Source organism: Oenanthe melanoleuca, chromosome 5, assembly GCF_029582105.1.
Source record: "Oenanthe melanoleuca isolate GR-GAL-2019-014 chromosome 5, OMel1.0, whole genome shotgun sequence".
In the NCBI taxonomy this organism is placed as follows: domain Eukaryota; kingdom Metazoa; phylum Chordata; class Aves; order Passeriformes; family Muscicapidae; genus Oenanthe; species Oenanthe melanoleuca.
The window spans coordinates 3,934,080-3,948,017 of record NC_079339.1 but is presented as its reverse complement, the minus strand read 5'-3'; the positions used below and the strand labels follow the sequence as shown (position 1 = coordinate 3,948,017).

General features: G+C 40.1%; 1 protein-coding gene across 1 annotated transcript; it reads right to left on the bottom strand.

Annotated features, from left to right (window-relative positions):
- Window positions 1-212: 212 nt before the first annotated feature.
- On the bottom strand, window positions 213-13,387 carry LIN7C (lin-7 homolog C, crumbs cell polarity complex component). Its single transcript, XM_056493654.1, has 5 exons — window positions 12,870-13,387; window positions 7,700-7,818; window positions 6,527-6,598; window positions 5,994-6,203; window positions 213-3,578 (listed from the first exon to the last, which is right to left on the bottom strand). The coding sequence occupies exons 1-5, from the start codon at window positions 12,985-12,987 to the stop codon at window positions 3,423-3,425; spliced, it is 675 nt and encodes a 224-aa protein (XP_056349629.1). The 5' UTR covers window positions 12,988-13,387; the 3' UTR covers window positions 213-3,422.
- Window positions 13,388-13,938: the final 551 nt, after the last annotated feature.

Genomic DNA, 13,938 nt, shown 5'->3' with positions numbered 1-13,938 from the left:
CACACATGCAGGTGTTTACATTATGCCCTGGAGACTATAACCAGCCAATTAAAGCAGTCTGTAGCCTGTACTCAAAATGGAAAGTTGGAAGAAAAACCCACAAACACGTGTGTGAAACTGAATTTTTATTTTTCTGTTGATAAAACTTAAAGATCCTTCACAGCAGCATCAGATGCAGAAGTTACTTGCAGAAATTATACCTCTTTTTAATCTGTATACCCAAGTGTGAATAGTGTGTATGGACTGGATATTAACAGTACAGGCACTGCTCAGTAGTAACAGAGATCAAGTTTCTTGGAGTATTTTAATTGACCCTTTCCTTATTATTAAAGGGTTCTCATAGTACCAAAGATGATTGTTAATTAGTTGTCTGTTATTTTTTGTTACTGCAATTTAAAAGCATTTTATCAAATTCTATGTGTACTATTTATACACCCAGATACACCTCTCCACATTTAGTAGTTGACAAACCATAATCAAATGCTACAATTCAGAATGAAAATGCTACTGCATTTAGCAGCTCTAGCTGCAGTAAATATTTCATTAGAGTAACAAAACATACTTCTTGCTTAGTAATACAAAGGATACAGTTTGTAAAATGAATATTCCTATCTTGTATCCACACCTTTCTGTAATATATATATATTTATATATGGCTCTATAACATATCTCTACCAATTAACAATTAAATTAAAACACATCCACAACTGGTCTAACTAGTGATTTTGGTCTCAATACTTTAAACATTAGTTGTTCCATAAAAATATACAATTCAGCAGCATGGTTGTATCAGTAACATGAGGCCTTTTGAAAGAGGCCTATGACATAAACCAACCATGCAATTCAGTGCTCAATGTCATCTAACTGATAAATACTTATACTGCATTTTCAAATTACCAGTATCTCCCAAACTTCTCTTTGCAGGCTTACCATGCTTACAAACATGCAGAAAGCAATCACATTTCTCACTTGCCAATTGCAACCACTTTTTTTCCCCCCAAATAGACCAACTGACAAAGCACAAGCTTCAAGCTGTCAATTTCAGGTTACTAACCTTTTCCTTTCTTCCACATATTGGTTGATGTGAAATAAGACTAGGGATTAGCCACCTAGCAAGAACTGTACTTTTCAGTTTAAGCCTCTAAAAATCAAATTACTAACAGTCAATTAGGATGTACTCATAGCTGCCATACAAGTGAACTGATACCCAGTAGACAATGAAGTTAATTCTTCAAAAGGTGAAGCTTAAAGAAACCCAAACCAAGCCCAAACCCTAATCTATGTAAGTACAGCATTAAACCTGGTAGTTTCCAAATGGATCTCTGCCCAGAAACTTTCAAAATGGTACACAAAACCCATGCCACCACCAAGAATACATGAGATAAGACAGTAACTGTTTACAGATGGAGATGTCCTTATTCAGCTCTCATGATGTGGCACTTCTGTAGCACAAACATGAATCCCCCAAGTCAAAAGCAGTCAGTAATAAAGCCCCAGACAAGTTCACATGTCACAGTAACCTGGCATATAAGACTCAGAACATTTTAGTCTTATAACAATAACAATCAGTAATTTAGGTACTTACAATTCCAGAATCAATACATTCAATATGCAAGTAAGACTACAATAAAAGGTACTAGAAAGACAAGAATGGTATGACAATTAAGATGAATAATTCTTTTACACAGCAGAAAGTCAGGGAAGCATCTGGGTTTCTTTTGCACTGCATTTATATATCTTCTGTTTCTCAGTATAAAAATACATCTAGAGTCAATCCAGAACTGCATACAGCAATCATGTTTTTCCCCATAACTGCTTTAAAATTAGTACAAAATAATGTAAATTACAGGAATGATTGTTGCAAATTTGTAAATGTTGGCTATTACAACATCATTACATAAGAACATCAACTGTAAATTATTTACAGGAGAGGTAATAAAATTTCCAGAGTAGTGAATTATAATTTAGCAGAAGTGTAAAAACAATGTACTTCCCAAAAACATTACAAAATCTGGTATTGTTATCAGCTACACAGTAGATTGTGATTACGTTTTGTAGTTGACATACAACATATTCTTAAGAAAAGTGCCAAAATACTGCTATATAAGAATTTTCTTTTTTATTTCCAAAAATCAGTTAGCAAAACTCCTGGAAGATTCTATGCTAAGTAATGTCAAAAGAAAACAGGAAAAAAAAAAAAAGGATGCTGATTGTACAACTGTATCTTATTAAATGCCTTTGAAAAACCTGTAAATTCACTTTCTTGCTTAAAAGTCTGACACAAGACTTATTAAAAAAATCAACAGAAATATCACCATACATGCTTTTCCAGGGCATTTTAGGCCATTCTAAACCTACACATTCGTCCTAAACTGTGAAGCAGGAGACTGAAGACATTTTGAACCTGGCTGAACTGCTGAGGATTGTTGTGATCAGTGGCAGAATGCTGGATGCAGTCACTACCAGTGTACCCCAGGGCCTGCACTGGGGTCCTCACTCTTGCATGATTTTCCTAACCACCCAGGGGATGGGACAGATCACACCCTCAGCAAACCATTCAAAGGGACCTCAGCAGGCTGGAGAAAAGGGAAAACAAGACTCTCAAGAAATGCAGCAAAGAAAAGTGCAAAGTCTTACACTGGGGGGAATAACCTCATCCTCCAGTACAGACTGGGGCACTGAGCAGCTGCAAAGCAGCCTTGCAGAGAACAGCACAAGCCATGAGCCACCATGTGCCCTTGCAGCAGGGAACCCAAGTCTCCTGCTCTACACTGAAAAGAGCACTGCCAGCAAGCTGAGGGAGGGGATTCCTCCAACTCAAGTGCTGGGTCCAGTTTTAGCCCCAGTCCAACATAGAAATGGGCATACAAGAGTGAATCCAGTTAAGGGCCACAGAGGTGATTAAGTGATTGGAGTATCTTACAGACAAGAGAAGTTGGAAGAACTGGGATTGTCTCTCTCACCTGGAGAAGAAAAGGCTCAGGTGATCTTACCAACCTGTGTAAATGCCTGAAAGGGAGGAGTAAAGGAAGAGCCTAACTCCTCCCAGCAGATCTAGTGACTGGACAAGAGGAAGTGGGCACAAGCAGAAATACCAGAAGCTCTACTTAAACACAGAAATGGATCTTCATAGTTTAAGGGAGAGGAAAACACTGCAACAGACTGTCCAGAGATCTTCTGGAGTCTCCATCCTTAGATGTCTAATAAGCCAGCTTGTCACACTCCTGAGACACCTGCTCTAGCTAGCCCCCCTCTGAGCTGGGTCATGGGGAATGAACTACATCTAGTCCCTCCAGCTCAACTGTTCCATGATTCTATGACAGGACAGGGTCTCATGACAGGCATTGGATCAACTGAGTCACAAAGAAACTAGAAAATGTAAAAGCAGTGTATATTTTGGCTGTAAGTTATTGCACACAGTGTTAGTTTTGCTGCCTTCGCTTTGCCGATCTCATTTTTTCAAACCTGGACTCCATCTCTTCGAGCACTTTCGGTGTGTATCGCACAACTAACTTAACCTTTCCTTGAGCTGCCTTCAGCAGTTCTACTGCCTTCTCATGGTGCTCACCTTCCACACTCTGTGAAGCACAAACCATTTACTATTAGTAAAGACATCAAGTGAAAACAGCTTTTTTCATTTGTTTGTACAATTCTATATAAACAATTATATTTATATGTACTCTATTTTCAGGACTGTATATTCAAGATGCAATTTCAGGACTTATGTTTCAACAAAACAAGAGATGTGATGATAAAAATGCTAATTAGTATTAGTAAAAGAATAGTGCAAAAATCTTGTTTAGATTTATGCTGAACAATTAAATTCTGCAATGATAACCTTAGTCAATTATGAAATTACACTTAAAAATCAAAAGCTTCAAGAGAATACTTACTTAAAATTTAGTATTATTTTTCTTCTTTTGCATCCATGCTAAATTTAGCAGTTGCCCTCAATTTGATAAATAAATCACCAGAGACAACTGCAAGATAGCTGCCCTCTTGATCACAACAAGGCAAAACAGTGCACACTGGATGCTTGCAGTGGAGCAGCTAACATGCAGTGTTGTTGCTTATCTTAGTGCTCCACATGTCTCTCAGTAAACCCATGACATTCAATTCATTTCCTCTAAACTGATTATCAATAGCCTAACCCTGCTCAGGAAGACCAGAATAAAAATGCTTTACTAAAAAAAAACTCTCAGAATTTCTTAGAATTATATTAGATTCATCTAATTACAATTTTTAAGCAACGGTTCTCAAAAACCGCACCCAATTACACATTCCTGGTCAGCATATATTTAATCAGCAGAACTTATTTCTCCCAGTTAAACACAAGGACAGGACTACCCCAAGCCTACCTCCCACTGGTGCTATTAGAAGCTAGAAGGCAGGTGATGTACCTGTTGATTGGAGGGTTTCCCCGTAACTATAAAGTTACTTACAGAAAGAAAAACAACAGTTAAAAAAAACCCCAAGTTATTTCTCTTCTATCAGACTTAGACAACACACACATTTGAATGTTTTCATTTCTGTTATTCAAGTGGATGTGTAGGCTGTTCAGTCCAAAACTGGTAATAAAAGGTTTGTAGAGTTCTGGTTAATTCTATCAAAACACCTAAAATTCTGGAGTACACTCAAGATCTCCCACCAGAAAAAAAATTAACTTGGCATTCTTTATTTCTATTACTGAAGTACAAATTACAATCACAAGAAAATGCTTGTCATGTGTTATGATGACAGGATTCCATCTGTAAATACCAGATGACAATGACTTTTCTGAGACACATCAGTGTTCCTAACAGCAATTTATGCACTCACTACATTCTTACAATGGCTATATGTATTTAGACACGTGCATGCACACACAGGAGTCATTGCTAGCTGTACCACTGCCTGATGATCAGGTTCAGTTTTGGGTGGAGTGGTGCTCTGTTGTCTTTAAGAGTCTGTGGGTGAGTAAGGACTCATCTGAAGACGGTTCTGCACCAGTCCCTCAATGTTTCCTAATAACAAAAGGCTAAGGAAGGAGCTGCATCACTACAGCTATGATTTCTCTTGGAAAGGACAGCTGGACTCCCAGGTAATAGTCAGGAGCCAAGTATGTCAGAGATTTGTGCTAGCCAGGAGTTCCTAGAGTACAGATACTCAGTATCTGTACCCACTCACTATTCCTTCAAGAGTCAAAAACCCCCAGAACCTAGTTTGACCGTAAGTCTTAAAATAAAATTTGGTTTACAGATGTAATCATGAAAATATTAATTTTAAGCCTGCATAGAGACTCTCTCTGTAAATAAAAACAAATATTTGGGAGATATTTACATGCATTTGACTGAAAGCTGTCTCAAGTCAAAGCCTGCCCATAACTTTTTCTTTCCAGCCTCCCTTTGTTTTACTTTTTTGTATTGTTAGTACTTCAGAAGAGGATACTTACTAAAAAAAAAAAAAAATCCACATCAGCCCTTTAGACATGTATTTCTTAAAATACAGCAAAAAGCCTGCTTCTGAAGTTCAGTATAGTTAAGTGGAAGGAAAAAGTACCATACAAGGTAACACCACCTTGCAGTTCCATGTCATTACAGCTTTCATCATGCAGTAGCATTTTTACTGGGAAAAATGAGAATCTGGTCAGCCAGAAGCAACATGGCATAATTCACTACCTACCTTACAAGGTGCAGAAAACTATTAGTAAAAAAAACTGCATCATACCTTTGATGAAAAAGGAAGGCAGTTTGTATGTTACAAAATTCTCTGACTACATTTATATAACCCCTAGAATCTGAAATACTGATATTGATTGTACAGCTCCAAAGCATAATCCTAAAACTCTCAATGCACACTGCTCTACAGAAACCTAACCTGTTCTGTGAGGACAAAAAGGAAGTAGTTTGCCAAGATTAGAAGACAAAACAAGCCTGTGCCACGTGTGCTCTCTGTGCTCCCTCAAGTGGAAACAAGCAGTTACTGCTACATAAAGAAAAGAAAACGGCTCCTACCACTCCATTTACAGAAAGCAGCTGGTCTCCACGTTTCAGGCCTCCGTGTCTGTCAGCTATACCTCCAGGGATAATTCGAGAGATATAAATTGGAGAATTTTGCTCTTTGCCTCCCATAATGTTGAAGCCAAGACCTTCTTCAGTTTTGGGTAGTTCAACCACTCTGGGATGAGAATGACCTTCACTAGCAGCAAATGCAGCTACCGTGGCCTGTGAGAAACAAGATTTTCTCATTTACAAGAAATTAAATACAGTCCCCTTAGCTAAACACAATGAGCAGACTGAAAATGTAATTTATCTCAAAGCACTTAAATGTGACAAATGAGACAATTAATTTTCTACATACCAACACTATTATGAAAAATTCAGAACTCCAACCATAAAACTGAAAGAAATTTAAAAACAATGACCTTTTAATAAACTGTCAATCTTATCCATTTTATCTAGACAATACCCTTCTGAATTTAATATAATCTTCTGCTTCTGAAGTAATGAACTACTGTATTTTTTGCAAGTTACAGTTTGACTTTTACCTTTGCTGTTGCATTAGCTCTAACTTCTGGGCTACTGCTGATATCCACAGTTTCGTATACGTGTTCATACACCTTTAGAGACAAAAAGTTTCAGTATGATTGAAACAGATGTTTTTCTGCTTAATAATGTAACAAAATACCACATGCAACTCAAAACTGTGTAAGTTAAAAGTACACAGCTCTAATGTTACTCCCTGATTCACAACAAGAACAGGCAAGCTAACATTCTATGAAGGAACAAACATCTCAGTATCTTTATTGCTCAGTCTCAGCCTAAGTCCTCCCTCTTCCCACAGTACTCAGATTTCACCAGGACTTTGGAAATGGTGGTGGCTAGGTGTGCACACCTGGCTCGAGGCATGATGACTGTTTTCTCTTGATTGATTCAAGCTGGAACTCTTCAATATGGATGCATGCAAAAACACTTAAGGGCAGCTCTTCAAGGCTTTGCTCACAACCCATCCCTCTTCTCTGCAAACTCCCAAATTTTTCTTCAACTTTAGCAATGAATTGAACATCTTCAGAAAAAATAGGATTGAAAACACAGAGACAATAAAATACTAATGCTAAGGAGGTGCTTGCACTGAAGGCTAACCCACATCTTCTCATCTCCCTGCCAACCATTTGTACTTGCTAAGCAGTAAGTACAGGGTCCTCAAAAGGATGAAAACATCAAGAGGACACCTGTGTCTACAAAGAGATTTTTTTAAATCATTCCAGCTGTTATCATCAGTATTAACTTAAGCAACAACAATAGCAAGGCACATCCAATCACCTTAAAGCCTCCAAAGGAATACCTGGAATGAAGATGAGGTGGCACAAGGCTCCACCTAAAGATGGCATGGATTTGGCTTAAAAATAACATAGACAATTGGTACTTTATCTATTCTTACATGCCAACTGGATAATATCCTGTCAGCTCCCAGTATGGACAGACTCTCAAAATAACCTTTCAGAAGAGATTTGCTACTAAGCCATTATTTTATACACCTATGATGCCCCAAATTATTTTATTTTGAAATTACTTAAAAATAAGGCTTGTTCTATTTAGCTCTGTAAATTAAATACAGCTTTATGAAGTTCAAAATCAGTTTACTGCATTGAGCACAAAAGGAAAAAGTAAATCATACTGGTTTTTAACTGCAGGTAACTTCTTACATCAAGTTAACTTACCTCTCTCACAGCATTGCAGAATTCACTCTGAAGCACCCTTTGCAATGCCTGTAGCTTTTGTGGTGGCACTTCTCCACTTCTCTGTAATTTCTCCAGCAATTCAATTGCTCTGCAGATGTCTATGAAAAAAATAAAGCATTTGTAATGAGGAATGTCTGAGGAATCTCAAGGTGTCTTTTTTTTTTTCTTTTAATTAAGTTAATGTGTGTGTGCACTTGCATACTAAAACAAAGCTTTAAGTTTCATTACCCATAAAACTATGTATTTACAAAATTCTACAATAAAACACTGTACTTTCAGCCTGTTATGAATCAATCATAGCAGCAACCCTATAACATATCTGGAGCTATCACTGAGACATGCATATTGCAAAGACAATCCCATTTTTCCTCCAAGGACTGAAATATCAGTATGTGTATTAAAGTATTGGTAGTGTATACTTCATAATACTCTATGGGTGGCATTTTGTTAACTATAATATTATCAAATATGCTAACATTCCTTTAATATACAAAAATTAGTTCAATAAGGTAAACTCAATACTTCCCACAGATGAGAACTCTCACCTGTTCTTTTCCCTCCTCAAGTACTTATAAAACCAACAGAACCCCTTTTGATAGTCTCAGCTGAGACAGTATCTCCATAGTTTAGAATCCTGAACCCAAACCTCTTTCAGCTCCTTAAAATTTGTTCCTAAGAGTTCACATTGCTCATTTTCTTATAAATGCTGCTTTGTGAAACTGAACTCCATGGAGGATTTGATTCCAGACCAGTATGACTGAAGCTAGGCATCAAATGCAATGTGACATTCTCTTCACAGTGCCAGGAGAGTAGAACACGTTCACATCCCTCCTATTTCCAAACTGTTACATCAGTGATTAATCTAAAGCACAGAAGTTCTTGAACAGAACTAGAACAGTCTCTTAGAAAAGCAGACAGAAAGGATTACTTCCATTATCACAAAGACAAAAAAGCAGTGATTAATCTACTATATAAAATAATGGAGAGATCATTTTAGAACAGGATGAAGTCTGGGATACTGCTATGTCCCAAATGCATTACTTCCTTTTTTCTGTAATTAACCTCTAGGTGCTCATTTTTCATGTGAATGCACATCTATCTACTCAATGGTATTACATCAGCACAAAGGACATGCAATAGTCATGAATTTCTAAAATATGGCTGTAAAAAGAGAGTGCTTATGTACCAGGATGAAAAGGTAGTGGGGTGCATGTTCTGAAATGAGGGTGAAATGCACTGGCAGGACACAGCCTATGGCAATGTACTGTCTGCTCACATGAATTACAAGACACATCTTACAAACTACTAGATTGACACCAGGTCGTGCAGCTGATTAAACAGGGTATACCTTAACCCCACAGACTGGTCATCCAGGGACTGGAAACAAATCCTTCATGGAAAACCAGCCAAGTACTACAGCCATAAGACTGAAATTAGTTCTGATGATAGTTAGCATTTCCATGTGCCATGAGAACCTGGTGTTTTCTGACAAACATTTCCAAGCTTTACAAGCATCAGTTATCTAAAGAAAAGCAATATCAAATCCTAAATTATCTACAAATAATCCCATGTTCTACAGAGAACATATTATACACAGGCATGCGTATTTGCTATTTGTATAATTGCCAAATTTAAAAAAGCAACCACATTTAAAGCTTATTTCCTAATATATATATATATTTTGTATTTTATTTAAAATTCAAACTAGTTGGTGAAATCAGACATTCTAGATGATGCAAAATCACCAATGTTCTTATTAACCCTTGTGCTCAGGAACAGCAGTACTGATTCATGTAGTACTTAATTCATGATGTAGCCCACTGATCAATTTGAAGTATCATGATCAAATAGCAATCACAGCACTTCCAATTTAACAACACTCCACATACTAATGAGAAACATCTAGCAAATCTATAAATGCACTGCTATCATTTAAATACTCAGATGTTCTCAGACAAATGATTATTACCTGCACATAAGACTACAGTTCCACATAGCCTATGGTCTATGAACAATATTAAGATGTAAGGTGTACAAACTTATTATCAGTTTGATTAGGATATTGCAAGAAGTTTTAAATGCTGACAGCAATGTATTGATACAAGAATTAGCTGTAGAAATTAAGACACCAGAATTCCATGTGATAATTTCTCTTTTTTTACCTTCATGTTTTGTCATTAAATTAGATATGCTTCCTACCCTCTCTGAACAGACAAAACTTTTAATAACACAGTGCTTTTTATCCTAAGGTAAAACTGGTTTGACTAAGAACACTGAATCTTGTTTTCCAAGAAGTGATTAGGATACACTGAACTGGATTCATTTTAGATCAAAGTAAAGCAGAGGACAACTTTAATAAAAAAGTGTTTTCAGATCAAAGGACCAAACTGTCCCAGAGCAGTCAGATACAGCATGAAAGTTAGATCCTCAGTACTCAACAGATCTTTTACCACACCACACTTCTTACTCAGGTAGACAGAGACAACAGATCTCATCAGCAGGACACTTTGTCCCCAGCAGATGTTTCACTGTATGTTATTGAGAGGATCCCATTATATCAACTTTCTTCTACTGCACTGCACACCAGAAGTCAAAAGCTGAATATTCAATCTTATCCCAGCAATATTGCTTTAGGAAAAAGAGTTTTGGTGGGAATAAGGGGCAAAACACACCTTCTTTCATTTTTCAAGAAAAGCTGGTTGACTACTGTGTTGAAGTAATTTGCTTCCTCCTGAATTACTAGCTGGAATATGATCAGCTGAAAGCTGTCTTCCTCACAACAAACACTACAGCTTAGTCAACTGCTCAGCACCAGAGAACAAAATGAACAGTACAGAAGTGTTCCAATGAGGGATTTCAACAAGGATTGATGTAGATTTAACTCCAGAGGTGGACAATTAAAAAACCCAATCCATAAAACTAACTGTAAAAACAAATCCATACATAATGGAAAAACTGCTTTCCTTTTCACCTTTTCTTCCTTTTTATACCAAATTGGCTGCTCTTCAGAAATCATTTTTTGTGATTATGGATACTAGATTGAAATCCTGAAAAAAAGAAACATTTAATCTAAAAGAATTAGAGGTGGGGGGTAAAAAGCCAGCAAGATACTACCACTCCAAGCATGTGTGACCAAAACAGAAAGAGAAAAAACACAGCACCCTCACAGACATTCCTGATTAATCACCTCCAGTGCTTGTGTTCAAGTATTCTAGATTCCTAAGCTGTATGTAGAGTTAGCACATGTCACCACTGAACTGTAAGAAACACTGAAATGTTAGCTGTTGTTTCATTCCTGCCCTCTGGTGAATTTGGGTGGTGGCGTTTGCAACGCAGCTTGCAGAAAAGACACAAGAATTTCCAGCTGTCCCGGTGGTAAGCATAAGATAAAGATTTTAAATCAGCTCATTTCCTACACTATGCTCTCTTTTCTTACTCTATAGCCAACAACATCAGTGATTCATCATCAGGTTATGTGCAGTCAACCCCACACCATTAACAGTTACTTATTTCTGTAAATAAGGTCCATTATTTTTCTTCTTTTTCTTCTTTTCTTAAAAAGACCAATATAGCTCTTTTGTTCCATTGATCCCTAAGTAACTCTGCAGATTTGTTTGTTTTCATGGACAGAGCATAGTGGCAGGGTAATGAGGTGAAGGACAGTACCTGAAGGATAGAGTCTTAACTCTGCAGACCTTCCAAGCACAACTAATCCACTGCTGAAGCAGCTGCCCTAATTAGCTCTGGAGTGGAGAGCAGATGAGTGTGAAGCAAAGACCTTACATAACTCACTGTTTACGAGCCAACTCACACGTTACAAGGGGTTCCCTTGTGGAATGGGAAGCAGGACTGGCAAAAAAAGAAAAACTGAGTTCTTCAGTAGGTAACGTGGCAGTACCAGAGAAATAAAGTGGGTGGGTACAGTTTGTTAAACCCCTGCAGTTTGTTACACACCTACAATAACACATCTAGCACCGTGAGCAAAAGTGCTGGTCCTAGTAGGAATGATAGTGAGGGAAGTCAGATCGTTCAATCACCTATCATTCACCTACTTGTCTTCCTTTTCAAACACATGGTTTCTAATTATGAGTAGTAGTTTCCCATGTAAACTTCATTTTCCGATCCCTACTGTCTTAAATTCATACCAACAAACCAATCTATATTGTTATATAAGCACCTTACACAGTACCAGATTGAAGGAAATTTATAATTGTTTCCTAAAAACTGTGGATAAATATCACAAACATACTACACAAAAATACCCAACTAGATTCTGTATTTTAACTGTTTTGCTCTTAATTTCAGTTACACACTGCACGTATTAACAACAGAAATTAAGACTACATATTGGAAAAATGAGGTGAAAACATAAACATGAGAGGGTAATAGAGGACAATCATGAACAAGTGTAGAGGGACCCCTGCATCAGCTGTCTTCTATAAAAGAAGCAAATTATTATTCTTAATGTGACATATAATGTAATTCGTGTAAAGTTGTACAACAGTGTAGAATAAGCAATATTTGTATGAACAAAATAATAAAGCTCAGAAACCAAAAAAAAGGACCACAGGCAAAAAGGACACAGAACCTATAACATTAACACACGGCTAGCAAACTGAAATCAGAATTCTAAGAATTCTGCTGTGTTCAAGATGTTTTCCCAGGAGAGAAACAGAAACCAAGAGACTACAGGCTGAGTAAGAGCTGTCTGAAGCGTTTAACAGCTCTAGAGTGCACCCAGGGAAACTCAGCAAAACTGAAACGCGACAAAACCTCCGGGGGTGCATAAAGCAGAGCCGAGAGAGGCCGGGCCCAGCGGCGGAAGACTGTTCAATTCGAAAACTCAAATGAGCAGCGGAGAGGAGCGGCTCGGCTCAGGCCGGGAGAGCGGCACGGGGAGGGGAGGGAAGAGCAGCAGGAGCTGCCGCGCTTCGCGCTCTGGGCCGGGCCGGGCAGGGGGTGAGCGGCCGGGGCTCGGCACAGACTGCGGCTGCCGGACGGGCCCGGGCCGGGGCTGCACCGCCGCTGCCCGCCCGCCCACAGCCCCGAGCAGCAGCAGCAGCAGCAGCAGCAGCAGCAGCAGCAGCAGCAGCAGCAGCAGCAGCAGCAGCAGCAGCAGCAGCGCCCTGCGGGCCGCGGCCGCGCTCACCTCGCTCCAGCCGCACCGGCTCGCCCAGCGCCGCCATCTCGTCCTGCCCGGCCCGGCGGAAGTGACGCCAGCGGGGCCGGGCCGTGACCGTGAGGGCGGGGCCGGTGCCGTGCGTCATTAATGGCGGGCGGGGCCGGGCCGTGAGGGCCGTGGCGGTGCTATGCCTCAGGAATGGCGGGCGGGGCCGGGCCGTGAGGGCGGTGCCTCATTAATGGTGGGCGGGACGGGGCCGGGCCGTGAGGGCGGTGCGGTGCCTCATTAATGGCGGGCGGGGCCGGGCCGTGAGGGCGGTGCCTCATTAATGGTGGGCGGGACGGGGCCGGGCCGTGAGGGCGGTGCCGTGCCTCAGGAATGGCGGGCGGGGCCGGGCCGGGCCGTGAGGGCGGTGCCGGTGCCGTGCCTCAGGAATGGCGGGCGGTGCCGTGACCGTGAGGGCGGTGCGGTGCCTCATTAATAGTGGGCGGTGCCGTGACCATGAGGGCGGTGCCGTGACCGTGAGGGCGGTGCGGTGCCTCATTAATGGCGGGCGGGGCGGGGCCGGGCCGTGAGGGCGGTGCCGCAGGAATGGCGGGCGGGGCGCTGCCCTCAGCCTGAGTGACCCGGGACATCATTCCTTCGGGCTGTGCCATGCGCGTATCCTGATGGGAATTTCACTAGGAAATGTCCTCCCTGTTATAAATGAGAAACAAAAGTCTCGATATTCAGCAAAATTTAGATCGCTTTATTTTATACAGACAGAGCAAGCAGCGCTGGGGAAAACGTGAGGGGTCACCGCCCGCTCCACGCTTCCACTTAACTTGGTTTGCAGCTCCCTTTTTATAGGATGGTTTTCCTTGCAGTAATCAATAATTGGTATTGTTTTGTTGTAGTAATTCTGCAAGGTAAGCAGTGGTGCTCAAAGAAACTTCCAAACTTCGTGGAACAGCTCTTCGGACAATTGGTCATATAACCATGTGGTCTTGGTAGGTAAAAAACAGAAGAAGTAGGAAGTCTGATCTTTAGCAGATAGTTTGAGATTGACCACACAAAGGCAGGAAATCTGATTCTGCAGAATCTGTTGGGCTGTGTG